Here is a 16,320-nt window from a genome sequence, read left to right as displayed (position 1 = left end):
CGTTTCCCTCTGGAATGAGAACGGGCCAAGCACATTCCCAGATGGATTTTTCCCCCGATTCCGGATAAAATCCAAATTCCCGGAGCCTGGGAAGAGCCACGGCCACGTGGGAATTCCCATGGAATTGTCCCGAATTCCCATGGAATTGTCCCGAATTCCCGGGCAGCAGTGGAGTCTGGCCACGCTCCGGGATAGGGAAAAGGAGGGATCAGGGAATGGATCCTGCTGCAGGTGAAGCCCAGCCTGGAAAATTCCAGGAAAATTCCGGATGTTTGGGGTTTCCCAGCCCGTATTCCCGTTGGGATTGCCGGGGAATGTCGGGAATGGATCCCGTGTGAGCGGAGATGATCCCAAGGAATTGAGGGATCCCGTGGGATGGGAGGATGATCCCACAAAGTGACGGATCCCATGATGGCTGAGGATGATCCCAAGGAATTGTGGATCCTGGTGGGTGGGAAGATGATCCCAAGGAATCCGAGGATCCCATTGGATGGGAGGACGATCCCGAGGATCCCATTGGATGGGAGGACGATGCCGAGGATCCCATTGGATGGGAGGTCGATCCTGAGGATCCCATTGGATGGGAGGTCAATCCTGAGGATCCCATTGGATGGGAGGTCGATCCCGAGGATCCCATTGGATGGGAGGACGATCCCGAGGATCCCATTGGAGGGGAGGTGGATCCCGAGGATCCCATTGGATGGGAGGTCAATCCTGAGGATCCCATTGGAGGGGAGGATGATGCCGAGGGTCCCATTGGATGGGAGGACGATCCCGAGGATCCCATTGGATGGGAGGACGATCCCGAGGATCCCATTGGAGGGGAGGTCGATCCCGAGGATCCCATTGGATGGGAGGACGATCCCGAGGGTCCCATTGGATGGGAGGTCGATCCCGAGGATCCCATTGGAGGGGAGGTGGATCCCGAGGGTCCCATTGGATGGGAGGACGATCCCGAGGATCCCATTGGAGGGGAGGTCGATCCCGAGGATCCCATTGGAGGGGAGGTGGATCCCGAGGGTCCCATTGGATGGGAGGACGATCCCGAGGGTCCCATTGGATGGGAGGTCGATCCCGAGCCCCCCCGGGGCTTTACCGTGGCATCGCCCTTTTAAGCGCACGTTGCCCCTTTAAGCGCCGGCCCCACCGCTCACGTGGCCGCCCCACGTGAGTTTCCCGCGCGCGGGAAGGGGGCGGCGCGGCGCGGTGACGTCATCGGGCAGCGTCGCAATGGCGGCGCCGAAGGTGAAGCAGGACATGGCCCCGCCGGGCGGCTACGGCCCCATCGACTACCGGCGGCACCTGCCGCGCCGCGGCCTCTCGGGTGAGCCCGGGGGAGCACGGGGGGACACGGGGGGCACGGAGCGGGGCCGGGCGGGCTGGGCGGGCTGGGCGGGCTGAGCGGCCCTCACGGCCCCTCACTGCCCTCACTCCCCCTCACTCCCCTCACTGCCCTCACGGCCCCTCACTCCCCTCACTCCCCTCACTCCCCTCACTCCCCTCACTCCCCTCACTCCCCTCACTGCCCTCACTCCCCTCACTGCCCTCACTGCCCTCACTCCCCTCACTGCCCTCACTGCCCTCACTCCCCTCACTCCCTCCCGCCCCTCGCAGGGTACAGCCTGTTCGCGCTCGGCGTTGGGAGCCTCCTGCTGGGTTATTACACCCTCGTCAAGTGGAACCGTGAGCGCAGGTGAAGCTCCGGGACCCCCAGGGACCCCAGTGCCCATCCCAGTGCTCCCAGTCCCATCCCAGTGCCCATCGTGCCCCCGGTGCCCATCCCAGTCCCTTCCCAGTGCCCATCCCAGTGCCCCCCATGCCCCCAATGCTCCCAGTGCCCATCCTGTGCCCCCCGTGCCCAGTGCCCGTGCTCCCGCAGGCGGTTGCTGATCGAGGAGCTGGAGGCTCGCATCGCGCTGATGCCGCTGCTGCAGGCGGAGTCGGACCGCAGGTACGGGCTGGGGACCCAAATTCGGGGCTGGGGACCCAAATTCGGGGCTGGGGACCCAAATTCGGGGCTGGGGACCCAAATTCGGGATTGGGGACCCAAATTCGGGACTGGGATCTGCCTTTGGGGACAGAGATCCTCTCTTTCGGACTGGGAACGTCCCCCTTTGGCAACTGGGAATCAACTTTGGGATGGGGTCTCTGTGGTTTGAGGTCCCTGTGGGATGGGATCCCTGAGCTTTGGGGTCTCTGAGCTTTGGGGTCCCTGAGCTTTGGGGTCTCTCTGGTTTGAGGTCCCTGTGGGTTTGGGGTCCCTGAACTTTGGGGTCCCTGAGCTTTGGGGTCTCTGAGCTTTGGGGTCTCTGAGCTTTGGGGTCTCTCTGGTTTGAGGTCCCTGTGGGTTTGGGGTCTCTGAGCTTTGGGGTCCCTGAGCTTTGGGGTCTCTGAGCTTTGGGGTCTCCGTGGTCTGGGGTCCCTGTGGGTTTGGGGTCTCTGGACTTTGGGGTCTCTGTGGGATCAGGGTCTCTGTGGGATCAGGGTCCCTGTGGGATGGGATCCCTGAGCTTTGGGGTCCCTGAGCTTTGGGGTCCCTGAGCTTTGGGGTCTCTGAGCTTTGGGGTCTCTGAGCTTTGGGGTCCCTGAGCTTTGGGGTCTCTGTGGTTTGGGGTCCCTGTGGGTTTGGGGTCTCTGAGCTTTGGGGTCTCTGAGCTTTGGGGTCTCTCTGGTTTGAGGTCCCTGTGGGTTTGGGATCCCTGAGCTTTGGGGTCCCTGAGCTTTGGGGTCTCTGTGGTTTGGGGTCCCTGAGCTTTGGGGTCCCTGAGCTTTGGGGTCCCTGAGCTTTGGGGTCTCCGTGGTCTGGGGTCCCTCCCGTGCCCCTGTCCCGCAGAACTCTCCGGATGCTGCGGGAGAACCTGGAGGAGGAGGCCAAGATCATGCGGGACGTTCCGGGCTGGAAGGTTCGGCATTCCCGGGGAATGGGGGGGCTGCCCCGGGATCCCGCGGGATTTGGGATCCCCCGGAGCTCCGGGAGCGCTCGGATCCCTCGGTGCCCTCCCCCCATCGCTGCGGGAGCTCCTGCCCCTTCCCGAGGAGGTTCCCGACACAATTCCCTGCACAATTCCCTGCACAGTTCCCAACACAGTTCCCTGCACAATTCCCTGCACAATTCCCAACACAATTCCCTGCACAGTTCCCTGCACAGTTCCCTGCACAATTCCCAACACAATTCCCGACACAGTTCCCTGCACAATTCCCTGCACAGTTCCCTGCACAGTTCCCTGCACAATTCCCGACACAATTCCCTGCACAATTCCCTGCACAATTCCCACCACAGTTCCCTGCACAGTTCCCTGCACAATTCCCGACACAATTCCCTGCACAATTCCCTGCACAATTCCCAACACAGTTCCCTGCACAGTTCCCTGCACAATTCCCGACACAATTCCCTGCACAATTCCCTGCACAATTCCCTGCACAATTCCCTGCACAATTCCCTGCACAATTCCCTGCACAGTTCCCTGCACAATTCCCTGCACAATTCCCTGCACAGTTCCCTGCACAATTCCCTGCACAGTTCCCGACACAGTTCCCTGCACAATTCCCTGCACAATTCCCTGCACAATTCCCTGCACAGTTCCCTGCACAATTCCCTGCACAGTTCCCGACACAGTTCCCTGCACAGTTCCCTGCACAATTCCCGACACAATTCCCTGCACAATTCCCTACACAATTCCCTGCACAATTCCCAGTGATTCCCAACACAATTCCCGACACAGTTCCCAGCACAATTCCCAGCAATTCCCAGTACACCTCCCAGCACAATTCCGGGCATTCCTGGACGATTCCCGTCCCGGTTCCTGTCCCGATTCCCGTCCCGGTTCCTGTCCCGGTTCCCGTCCCGGTTCCCGTCCCGGTTCCTGTCCCGGTTCCTGTCCCGATTCCCGTCCCGGTTCCTGTCCCGGTTCCCGTCCCGGTTCCTGTCCCGGTTCCCGTCCCGGTTCCTGTCCCGGTTCCTGTCCCGGTTCCCGTTCCGGTTCCTGTCCCGGTTCCTGTCCCGGTTCCCGTCCCGGTTCCCGTCCCGGTTCCCGACCGTTCCCGCCCGTTCCGGCCGTTGCAGGTGGGCGAGTCCCGTTTCCACACGGAGCGCTGGGTGCCGCCCACGCTGGAGGAGCTCTACTTCCTGCGGCCCCGCGGCGAGCTGGAGCGGGAGCAGTTCGGCCTGCAGAACTACGTCTGACCCCAAACCCCAAAAACCCCAAATCCCAAACCCCCAAATCCCCCAAATCCCCAAAAACCCCGAATCCCAAAACCCCCAAATCCCCAAAAACCCCAAATCCCAAACCCCCAAAAACCCCAAACCCCAAACCCCCAAATCCCCAAAAACCCCGAATCCCAAAACCCCCAAATCCCCAAAAACCCCAAACCCCCAAATCCCAAACCCCCAATCCCCAAAAACCCCAAACCCCCAAATCCCAAACCCCCCAATCCCCAATAACCCCAAACCCCCAAATCCCAAACCCCCCAATCCCCAAAAACCCCAAACCCCCAAATCCCAAACCCCCAAAAACCCCGAATCCCAAACCCCAAAAACCCCAAATCCCCAACCCCCAAATCCCCAAAAACCCCAAACCCCAAAAACCCCGAATCCCAAACCCCAAAAACCCCGAATCCCCAACCCCCAAATCCCCAAAAACCCCAAATCCCAAACCCCGCCCTTCCCAAACTTCCCCCCCTTTTCCCGTCTCTCTCCGGCTGTTCCCCCATCCCGAGCTTCTTCTGACTCCTGTTCCTCAATAATTAATAAATAATGAATTAATAAATGAATAAATTCTTTGGGATTGGGATCCCCCTTTGGGATTGGAATTTCCTTCTTTGGGAATTGGGGTCTCCTTTTGGGAATTGGGGTCTCCTTTTGGGATTGGGATCCCCCCTTTGGGATTGGGATCTCCTTTTGGGATTGGGATCCCCCCTTTGGGATTGGGATCCCCCCTTTGGGATTGGGATCCCCCTTTGGGATTGGGATCCCCCTTTGGGATTGGGATCTCCTTTTGGGATTGGGATCCCCCCTTTGGGATTGGGATCCCCCTTTGGGATTGGGATCCCCCTTTGGGATTGGGATCTCCTTTTGGGATGGGAAAAGCCCCGATCTGGGCGGGTTTAACACCAGAATTGCGGCGCGGTTGGAATTCCCGGGCCGGGAAGCACGGGCGGCATTCCCGGCAGCGGGGCGGGGGCACCGGAGCCGCCTCCCCCCGGGCGGCACCGCCGAGCGCCGGCCCCGCTCCGGCCGAGCACCCTCGGCATTCCCGGGATCCGGTCCGGCCGGAGCATCCTCGGCATTCCCGGGATCCGGTCCGGTCGGAGCACCCTCGGCATTCCCGGGATCCGGTCCGGCCGGAGCATCCTCGGCATTCCCGGGATCCGGTCCGGCCGGAGCACCCTCGGCATTCCCGGGATCCGGTCCGGTCGGAGCACCCTCGGCATTCCCGGGATCCGGCCGAGCACCCTCGGCATTCCCGGGATCCGGCCGAGCACCCTCGGCATTCCCGGGATCCGGCCGAGCACCCTCGGCATTCCCGGGATCCGGCCGGAGCATCCTCGGCACTCCCGGGATCCGATCCGGTCGGAGCATCCTCGGCATTCCCGGGATCCGGCCGAGCATCCTCGGCATTCCCGGGATCCGGAGCCGCCGGGTCCGGTCCGGCCGCGCACGGAGGCTCCGTGCGGCTCCCGCCGGTGCTCGGCTCCGCCGCCGCTCCCGTCCCGCTCCCCGCCATGAGCTCCGCGCCCGGCCCGCCCCGGGAGCCGCCGCGCTACCTCAGGTGAGCCCGGGGGTCCCCCCGAGGAGCCCCGGCAGCCCCGGCAGCGCCGGCAGCACCGGGCGTCACCGGCAGCTCCGGCAGCACCGGCAGCTCCGGCAAAACCGGCAGCACCGGCAGCTCCGGCAGCACCGGCAGCTCCGGCAGCACCGGCAGCTCCGGCAGCACCGGCTGAACCGGCAGCACCGGCAGCACCGGCAGCTCCGGGCGGCGCCGCTCGGCCGGGGCTGCCTCGGGACCGGGACCCCGCGGGGGTGGAACGGGACCTCCCCGCCGCCCCGGGAGCTGCCCCGGCTCGGAGCCAGCCCCGGCGCGGTCCCGGTCCCCACGGGTGTCCCCTGAGGCCGTCGGTCGGTACCCACGGAGCCACCGTTGCCGGAGCAACCGCATCCCGGGTCTCCATGGCTGCGGCGGGGATGCTCCGGAGGGCGGCGGGAGAGGAGCGCGGGGACCCGGGATGGGCACCGGGGACACCGGGATGGGCACCGGGGACACCGGGACACCAGGACACCGGGATGGGCACCGGGGACACTGGGATGGGCACCGGGGACACTGGGATGGGCACCGGGGACACCGGGCACAGCGGGACACCGGGATGGACACTGGGGACACCGGGGACACCGGGACACGCAGAGGGGACAGCGGGGACAAGCGGCAGGGATGGGAGGATCCCACGGCCGGGCTGTGCCGGGAGCGAGCGGCGGAACGGGAACGGGGAATGGGACCGGGATACGGAACGGGGATAGGACCGGGATACGGGACTGGGATACGGGACTGGGATACGGGACCGGGATATGGGACTGGGATACGGGACTGGGATGAGACCGGGATGGGACCGGGATGGGACCGGGATACAGGACTGGGATACGGGACTGGGATGCGGGACCGGGATACAGGACTGGGATGAGACCGGCATGGGACCAGGATACGGGACCGGGATATGGGACCGGGATACGGGACTGGGATGGGACCGGGATACGGGACTGGGATATGGGACTGGGATGAGACCGGGATGGGATCGGGATATGGAACGGGGAATGGGACCGGGATGCGGGACCGGGATACGGGACTGGGATGGGACCGGGATATGGGACTGGGATACGGGACTGGGATGCGGGACTGGGATGGGACTGGGATGCGTTCCGGGGGTGCGGCCGCAGCTCCCGGGGCGCCCCCGCCGTGTCCCCCGCCCGGTGCCGGTGCCGGTGCCGGTGCCGGTGCCGGTGCCGGTGCCAGCCCCGCGGGGCCGGGCCCGGCGAGTCCTGCCAGCAGCGGCCGGGGACGAAGCGCTCGGGAACGGGAACTGCGGCCCACGCGCGGCTTTCGCCGGGCGGGGACAACCCAGCTGGGCCCGGGAGGGGCTCCGGGCGGGCCCGGGAGGGGCTCCGGGCGGCCCGGGAGGGGCTCCGGGCGGGCCCGGGAGGGGCTCCGGGCGGCCCGGGAGGGGCTCCGGGCAGCCCCGGTCCCTCCCCAGCCCTTCTCCCCCGGCTTTGGCCCCGGGACCCCCGGGCGGGGCTGGGACAGGGCTGGGACTCACTAGAGGGCACCAAAGGATTGGGGACAGGGATGGGATGGGAATCTAGGATGGGAATATGGGATGGGAGTATGGGATGGAAACATGGGATGGGAATCTGGGATGGGAACATGGGATGGGAGTATGGGATGGGAGTATGGGATGGGAGTATGGGATGGAAACATGGGATGGGAATCTGCGATGGGAATATGGGATGGGAATCTGGGATGGGAGTATGGGATGGGAACATGGGATGGGAATCTGCGATGGGAATATGGGATGGGAACATGGGATGGGAGTATGGGATGGGAACATGGGATGGGAATCTGCGATGGGAATATGGGATGGGAACATGGGATGGGAGTATGGGATGGGAACATGGGATGGGAGTATGGGATGGGAACATGGGATGGGAGTATGGGATGGGAATCTGGGATGGGAATATGGGATGGGAGTATGGGATGGGAGTATGGGATGGGAGTATGGGATGGGAACATGGGATGGGAATCTGGGATGGGAACATGGGATGGAACATAGGATGGGAATCTGCGATGGGAACCTGGGATGGGAATCTGGGATGGGAACATGGGATGGGAGTATGGGATGGGAATCTGGGATGGGAATCTGGGATGGGAACATGGGATGGGAACATGGGATGGGAACATGGGATGGGAATCTGGGATGGGAACATGGGATGGGAGTATGGGATGGGAGTATGGGATGGGAGTATGGGATGGGAACATGGGATGGGAATCTGGGATGGGAATATGGGATGGGAATCTGGGATGGGAACATGGGATGGGAACATGGGATGGGAACATGGGATGGGAATCTGGGATGGGAATCTGGGATGGGAACATGGGATGGGAACATGGGATGGGAATCTGGGATGGGAACATGGGATGGGAGTATGGGATGGGAATCTGGGATGGGAATATGGGATGGGAATCTGGGATGGGAACATGGGATGGGAGTATGGGATGGGAATATGGGATGGGAATATGGGATGGGAATCTGGGATGGGAACATGGGATGGGAGTATGGGATGGGAACATGGGATAGGAATCTGGGATGGGAACATGGGATGGGAACATGGGATGGGAATCTGGGATGGGAACATGGGATGGGAGTATGGGATGGAAACATGGGATGGAAACATGGGATGGGAATCTGCGATGGGAGTATGGGATGGGAACATGGGATGGGAATCTGCGATGGGAATCTGGGATGGGAACATGGGATGGGAATCTGGGATGGGAACATGGGATGGGAATCTGGGATGGGAATCTGGGATGGGAATCTGGGATGGGAACATGGGATGGGAACATGGGATGGGAACATGGAACCGGACGGGATGGAGTTTTCCTGGCAGGTTTATCAGGACAGCCAAGGGGTGGGATGTGGGAATGGGGGAAGCAGGATCTTGCTGGGGCCCTGCTGGAATGACCGAGGGATTTTTTGGGCTCTGGCTGGTCCGTAGGGACAGCCTGGACGCGGTGGGAGCACCCTGCAGCCTGGGGCCCCAACCCGGGACCCCAGCCCGGCACCCCCGGTGCCCCGTGGCAGTGCCCGGTGCCCTCCCGGGGCTGGCTCTGAGCGGTTCCCCCATCCCGGGCACGGCGGGGTCCGGACGCCCCGGCCCCGCTCGGTTCCCCGGTGCCTCCGGGATCCCGGGCCGGCGGGGTCCGGACGCCCCGGCCCCGCTCGGTTCCCCGGTGCCGCCGGGATCCCGGCCCCAGAAGGGCTCGGATTCCATCCCGGGCACGGCGGGGTCCGGACGCCCCGGCCCCGCTCGGTTCCCCGGTGCCGCCGGGATCGCGGCCCGGCGGGGTCCGGACGCCCCGGCCCCGCTCGGTTCCCCGGTGCCGCCGGGATCCCGGGCACGGCGGGGTCCGGACGCCCCGGCCCCGCTCGGTTCCCCGGTGCCGCCGGGATCCCGGCCCCAGAAGGGCTCGGATTCCATCCCGGGCACGGCGGGGTCCGGACGCCCCGGCCCCGCTCGGTTCCCCGGTGCCGCCGGGATCCCGGCCCGGCGGGGCCGGGCTCGCTGCCGGCGGCCGCGGCGGGCGCTGGAGGCGGCCCAGGCCGCTCCGCCCGCGCAGGTGAAGCCAACAGATGTGAGCAATTATTGTCGCGCTGGGCGCTGCCAGCTCCGGGCTCGGCGGCGGCGGAACAACCGCGGCTTTGTTCGCTTTTATGTAACCGGGGAACCGGGGCCGCCGCCAGCTCGGCCGAGCGCCGCTCCCGCCCCGGGCCCTGGGCTCACGGTGTCCTCCGTGTGCCACCCGTGTGCCACCCGTGTGCCACCCGTGTGCCACCCGTGCGACATCCCTGTGCCACCCCCGTGCCCCCCGTGCCCGTCCCCACCGCGGTGCCCACCCCGCGCCCCCGGCGCGCTCGCCCCGCGTCCCAAAATCCCGTCCGGGGCGGAGCGGGTCCCGAGCTGCCGGGCTCGGGGACAGCTCCGTCCCCGTGTCCTGAGCGCCGCCTGTCCCCGAGGCAGCCGGGCGGAGGCCGAGGCCATGGAGAAGGAGCTGCTGGAGGATTATCGCTTCGGGCGGCAGCAGCTGATCGAGATCTGGGGACACGCCTGTGCCGTGGCTGTCACCAAGGTGGGGCTGGGGACACCCCGAGGGGCTGGGGACACCCCGAGGGGCTGGGGACACCCCGAGGAGTTGGGGACACCCGGAGGGGCTGGGGACACCCGGAGGGGCGGGGGACACCCGGAGGGGCTGGGGACACCGCAGCAGGGTTGGGGACACCCCGAGGGGCTGGGGACACCCCGAGGGGCTGGGGACACCCCGAGGGGCTGGGGTCCCCATGGGGAGGGGGATGCTCAGCCCTGCCCGGGGGGTCGGGGCGGGGGTCGTGGGGGTCCCCAGAGGTGTCCCCGTGTCCTGGCGATGTCGCTGCTGCTGGGATCGCCCGGGGCTCGTGCGGGATGTGAGGAGGAGGAGGAGGAGGAGGAGGAGGAGGAGGAGGAGGAGGCCCAGGGCTCCATCAAGGGCAGCTTTGTGCCTCGGGCCGGGAGCTCCGCGCCCGCCTCAGCTTTTCCATCGGCCCTTCCCTGCTCCAAGGGCTGCCCGAGGAGCAGAAATGTTTTGGTGCCGTTGCAGCATCCCTGACCCCACCTGGGGCTCAGCATCCTCCTCTTCCTCAGGGCCCCCCAGCTCTGGCTCGCCCAGCCGGCCGGGGTGTCCCCGCGGTGTCCCCGCCGTGTCCCCGCCGTGTCCCCGCGGTGTCCCCGCGGTGTCCCCGCCGTGTCCCCGGTGCCAGGAGGTGCCGGCGGCGCGGCCAGCGCTGGGCCAGGGCCAGGGCCGGGCCACCGGGGCCGTGTCCCGCTCCGGGCGCTGGGGACGGGTCCCGGAGCCAGGATCCGTGAGCAGGAAAAAATCCGTCAGTGGATAAACAGAGCCTTCCTCCCTCCCTCCTCCTCCCTCCTCCTCCCTCCTCCCGCCCCAGCGGAGCCTGGAATGTGCAGCGGGCGGGATGGGGGGGCCGCGGGCACGGCCCGGCCCGGGCAGCTCCGTGCCCCTGCCCTGGGCACGGCCCCGCTCCCACCCGGGCACACCCTGACCCACCCGGGCACACCCTGAGCCCACCCGGGCACACCCTGACCCACCCGGGCACACCCTGAGCCCACCTTGGGATTCCACCACAGGCATTGTCCTCACCCCAGGGTGTGCGCTGTCCTCATCCCACCGTGGGCATCGTCTTCATCCCACCATGAGCATCATCTTCATCCCACCGTGGGCATGATCTTCATCCCACTGTGGGCATCATCTTCATCCCACCGTGAGCATCGTCTTCATCCCACCGTGGGCATCATCTTCATCCCACCGTGGGCATGATCTTCATCCCACTGTGGGCATCATCTTCATCCCACCGTGGACATCATCTTCATCCCACCACAGGCATCATCCTCATCCCAGCCCGGCCCCTGTTCCATCCCACTCCGAGTGCTGCCCAAATCCTGCTGTGGATGCCATGGATCCGTGCCATGGATCCCGTGCTGTGCCATGGACCCCGTGCCATGGATCCGTGCCATGGACCCCGTGTTGTGCCATGGACCCCGTGCCATGGATCCGTGCCATGGACCCCGTGTTGTGCCATGCCATGGATCCCGTGCCATGGACCCCGTGCTGTGCCATGGACCCCGTGCCATGGACCCTGTGCCATGGATCCCATGCTGTGCCATGGACCCCGTGCCATGGATCCCGTGCCGTGCCATGGATCCCATCCCATATTCCCATCCCATCCCATTCCCTCCCCTGATCTCATCCCCGTCCTGCTCCATGTGCCACATCCACCCCACCCTGGGTGCCGTGTCACGGTGCCACCCGAGTCCCCGGTGTCACGGTGCCACCCGCTGTCCCCGGTGTTACGGTGCCACCCGCTGCCCCCGGTGTCACGGTGCCTCCCGAGTCCCCCGTGTCACGGTGCCACCCGAGTCCCCGGTGTCACGGTGCCACCCGCTGCCCCTGGTGTCACGGTGCCACCCGCTGCCCCCCGTGTCACGGTGCCACCCGAGTCCCCCCGTGTCACGGTGCCACCCGCTGTCCCCGGTGTCACGGTGCCTCCCGCTGCCCCCCGTGTCACGGTGCCTCCCGCTGCCCCCCGTGTCACGGTGCCACCCGCTGCCCCTGGTGTCACGGTGCCACCCGCTGTCCCCGGTGTCACAGTGCCACCCGAGTCCCCCGTGTCACGGTGCCTCCCGAGTCCCCGGTGTCACGGTGCCACCCGCTGTCCCCCGTGTCACGGTGCCACCCAAGTCCCTCCATGTCACGGTGCCACCCGCTGTGCCCCGGTGTCACGGTGCCTCCCGCTGCCCCCCGTGTCACGGTGCCACCCGCTGCCCCCCGGTGTCACGGTGCCACCCGAGTCCCCGGTGTCACGGTGCCACCCGCTGTCCCCGCAGGCGTTCCCGTTGCCGTCGCTGCCGCGCCGCCAGCCCACGCTGCTCGTGGCGTGCGGGCCGGCGCAGAACGGCGCCATCGGGCTGGTGTGCGCCCGCCACCTCCGCAGCTTTGTGGGTACCTCCGCGCCCGTCCTGCCGCTGCTGCTGCTGCTGCTGCTCCTGCCGGGCTCCGGCCCCAGCGCTGCCCTTTCCCGCAGGGTTACGAGCCCACCATCTTCTACCCCAAGCGCTCCCCGGAGCCGCTGCACCGCGACTTCACCACGCAGTGCGAGAAGATGGACATCCCCTTCCTGTCCTACCTGCCCACCGAGGTGACCCCGGCGCCCCAGCCCCGCTCATGGCCCTTCTCCTTCCCTTTCCCCCTCCCCTGGAATCCCCCAATCCCCCTGCTTACCCCTCTTTCCCTTCTCTTTTTATCCCAAAATCCCCCTGTTCATCCCCCTCCTCCTTTTCCCCTCTCCGAGCCCCCAAATCCTCCAGCTTTTCCCTTTTTTCCCTCTCTTTTCTCCTTTCCCTCTCCCTAAAATCGCCCTGCCCAATTTCTCGGATTTATCGCTCATTCCCTCCTCCCTTTCCCGGCCCGAACCCCCGAACCCCCAAACCCCGCTCCCCTCTCCCGCTCCCCGCTCCCGCTGCCGGGATCCCGGGGATGCCGCGGAATCCAGCGGCCGCTGCCTGCAGCCACCGGCTCTGTTATTTTTGGAATCTCCCAGCGCTGGGAACGCAGGAATTTGACCCAAAATTCACCGTCCTGGCCCGGGCCGCGCGTCTCGGCGTGCCGGGCTCGGCTCCGCGCCCGTCCCTCGCCGCCGCTCCGCTTTTGGGGGGATTTGTTTTGTTTTGGCGGCGGAGCGGCGGGGCCGGGCGCGGCCCGAGGTGACGCGGGGACACCCAAAGGTCGCCGTCGCCCCCAGGTGCAGCTCATCGACGACGCCTACAACGCCGTGGTGGACGCGGTGCTGGGAGCCGAGGGCAGCGAGGGGCCGGAGCCCTGCGCGGCCATCCTGGGCACGCTCCGGCTGCTGCGCATCCCCATCGTCAGCCTGGATGTCCCCTCAGGTGCTGCCGTGTCCCCTCAGGTGCTGCCGTGTCCCCTCAGGGTCCCCGTGTCCCCTCAGGTGCTCCCAGTGTCCCCTCAGGTGTCCCCGTGTCCCCTCAGGTGTCCCCGTGTCCCCTCAGGTGCTGCCGTGTCCCCTCAGGTGTCCCCGAGTCCCCTCAGGTGTCCCAGTGTCCCCTCAGGTGTCCCCGTGTCCCCTCAGGTGCTGCCGTGTCCCCTCAGGTGTCCCCGTGTCCCCTCAGTGTCCCCATGTCCCCTCAGGTGCTGCCGTGTCCCCTCAGGTGTCCCCGTGTCCCCTCAGGTGCTGCCGTGTCCCCTCAGGTGTCCCCGTGTCCCCTCAGGTGTCCCCGTGTCCCCTCAGGTGCTGCCGTGTCCCCTCAGGTGCTGCCGTGTCCCCTCAGGTGTCCCCGTGTCCCCTCAGGTGCTGCCGTGTCCCCTCAGGTGCTGCCGTGTCCCCTCAGGTGTCCCCGTGTCCCCTCAGGTGCTGCCGTGTCCCCTCAGGTGTCCCCGTGTCCCCTCAGGTGCTGCCGTGTCCCCTCAGGTGCTGCCGTGTCCCCTCAGGTGTCCCAGTGTCCCCTCAGTGTCCCCGTGTCCCCTCAGGGTCCCCGTGTCCCCTCAGGTGTCCCCAAGTCCCCTCAGGTGTCCCCAAGTCCCCTCAGGGGTCCCCGTGTCCCCTCAGGTGCTGCCGTGTCCCCTCAGGTGCTCCCCGAGTCCCCTCAGGTGCTCCCAGTGTCCCCTCAGGTGTCCCCGTGTCCCCTCAGGGTCCCCGTGTCCCCTCAGTGTCCCCGTGTCCCCTCAGGGTCCCCGTGTCCCCTCAGGTATCCCCAAGTCCCCTCAAGGTCCCCATGTCCCCTCAGTGTCCCCAAGTCCCCTCAGTGTCCCCAAGTCCCCTCAGGTGTCCCCGTGTCCCCTCAGGGTCCCCGTGTCCCCTCAGGTGTCCCCGTGTCCCCTCAGGGGTCCCCGTGTCCCCTCCGGTGCTCCCTCTCTGTCACACGGCAGCAGCGAGACCCCCGGGACACCCCTGAGCCACCCCGGGTGTCCCCGCTGTCCCGTGTCCCCTGACCGCTGTCCCGGTGTCCCTCTGTCCCTCCTGTCCCTGTCCCATCCCTGTTCCTGTCCCTCTGTCCCCTGTCCCCCTGTCCATGTCCCATCCCTGTCCCCTGTCCCTCTGTCCGTCTGTCCCTCTGTCCCCCTCTCCCCTGTCCCTCTGTCTGTCTGTCCCTCTGTCCCCTCTCCCCTGTCCGTCTGTCCCTCTGTCCCCCTCTCCCCTGTCCCCCTGTCCCTGTCCCATCCCTGTCCCTCTGTCCCTCTGTCCCTCTGTCCCTCTGTCCCTCTGTCCCCCGTCCCCCTGTCCCTGTCCCATCCCTGTCCGTCTGTCCGTCTGTCCCCCTCTCCCCTGTCCGTCTGTCCCTCTGTCCCTCTGTCCCCCGTCCCCCTGTCCCTGTCCCTGTCCCTCTGTCCCCTCTCCCCTGTCCCCCTGTCCCCTGTCCCTCTGTCCCTGTCCCTGTCCCTCTGTCCCCTGTCCCCCTCTCCCCTGTCCCCCTGTCCCTGTCCCTGTCCCTCTGTCCCCTGTCCCTCTGTCCCCCGTCCCCCTGTCCCTGTCCCATCCCTGTCCGTCTGTCCGTCTGTCCCCCTCTCCCCTGTCCGTCTGTCCCTCTGTCCCTCTGTCCCCCGTCCCCCTGTCCCTGTCCCTGTCCCTCTGTCCCCTCTCCCCTGTCCCCCTGTCCCCTGTCCCTCTGTCCCCCGTCCCCCTGTCCCTGTCCCATCCCTGTCCCTGTCCGTCTGTCCGTCTGTCCGTCTGTCCGTCTGTCCCCAGGGTGGGCGCCCGGCCCGGCCAGCGGGGACATCAGCCCGGCCGTGCTGGTGTCGCTGGCGGCGCCCCAGGAGGTGACGCGGCGCTTCCAGGGACGGCGACATTTCCTGGCCGGGCGCTTCGTGCCCGAGGAGCTGCAGCGCAAATTCGGGATCGGCCCCCGGCACTACCCGGGCAGCGACTGCGTGGTGGCCCTGTGAGCCCAGAGACCACCGGGACCCCAAAAATCCACCCGGGACCCCAAAAACCACCCTGTGAGCCCAGAGACCACCGGGACCCCAAATAAATCCACCCTGTGACCCCAGAGATCACCGGGACCCCAAAAATCCACCCTGTGACCCCCAAAAATCCACCCTGTGACCCCAAAAAACCACCCTGTGACCCCAGAGACCACCGGGACCCCAAAAATCACCCGGGACCCCAAAAAACCACCCTGTGAGCCCAGAGACCACCGGGACCCCAAAAATCCACCCGGGACCCCAAAAATCCACCCTGTGACCCCAGAGACCACCGGGACCCCAAAAAACCACCCGGGACCCCCAAAAATCCACCCTGTGACCCCAGAGACCACCGGGACCCCAAATAAATCCACCCCGGACCCCAAAAAAATCACCCTGTGACCCCAAAAATCACCGAGACTCCAAATAAATCCACCCCGGACCCCAAATAAATCACCCTGTGACCCCAAAAATCACCGAGACTCCAAATAAATCTACCCCGGACCCCGCATAAATCACCCCTGTGTCCCCAAATAACCCCCGGGACCCCAAATAAATCACCGGGACCCCAAATAAATCACCCCTGTGTCCCCAAATAACCCCCGGGACCCCAAATCACTCCTGGGGGTCCTGGGACCCCAAATAAAGCCCTGGTGGCCTTGTGACCTCAAATAAAAACCTGGTGGTGGCTCTGGAACCCCAAAGAAAGCCCTGGTGGCCCCCAGAACAAACCCCTGCTGGCCCTGGGACCCCAAAACCCGAGCCCGGGACCCCAAACCCCAGCCCGGGACCCCAAACCCGAGCCCGGGACCCCAAACCCCAGCCCGGGACCCCAAACCCCAGCCCGGGACCACAAACCCGAGCCCGGGACCCCAAACCCCAGCCCGGGACCCCAAACCCGAGCCTGGGACCCCAAACCCGAGCCCGGGACCCCAAACCCGAGCCTGGGACCCCAAACCCCAGCCCGGGACCCCAAACCCGAGCCCGGGACCCCAAACCCGAGCCCGGGACCCCAAACCCCAGCCCAAGACCCCAA

At 66.1% G+C, this 16,320-nt stretch overlaps 2 protein-coding genes across 2 annotated transcripts; both read left to right on the top strand.

Moving 5' to 3' along the window:
• The first annotated feature begins 1,214 nt into the window (after nt 1–1,214).
• On the top strand, nt 1,215–4,796 carry NDUFA13 (NADH:ubiquinone oxidoreductase subunit A13). The gene is made up of 6 exons (XM_085562280.1): nt 1,215–1,324; nt 1,615–1,693; nt 1,880–1,951; nt 2,834–2,903; nt 4,064–4,206; nt 4,526–4,796. Exons 1-5 carry the CDS (start codon nt 1,231–1,233, stop codon nt 4,181–4,183), a joined length of 435 nt encoding a protein of 144 aa, XP_085418406.1. The 5' UTR covers nt 1,215–1,230; the 3' UTR covers nt 4,184–4,206; nt 4,526–4,796.
• Nucleotides 4,797–5,290: 494 nt separating this feature from the next.
• On the top strand, nt 5,291–15,981 carry YJEFN3 (YjeF N-terminal domain containing 3). Its single transcript, XM_021544879.3, has 6 exons — nt 5,291–5,768; nt 9,782–9,890; nt 12,197–12,307; nt 12,394–12,507; nt 13,111–13,255; nt 15,070–15,981. Exons 1-6 carry the CDS (start codon nt 5,722–5,724, stop codon nt 15,264–15,266), a joined length of 723 nt encoding a protein of 240 aa, XP_021400554.1. The 5' UTR covers nt 5,291–5,721; the 3' UTR covers nt 15,267–15,981.
• Nucleotides 15,982–16,320: the final 339 nt, after the last annotated feature.

This window comes from Lonchura striata, chromosome 28 (assembly GCF_050655825.1).
Source record: "Lonchura striata isolate lonStrDom1 chromosome 28, ASM5065582v1, whole genome shotgun sequence".
NCBI classification, from domain to species: Eukaryota; Metazoa; Chordata; class Aves; order Passeriformes; family Estrildidae; genus Lonchura; species Lonchura striata.
This window is presented reverse-complemented; position numbering and strand designations above follow the sequence as displayed.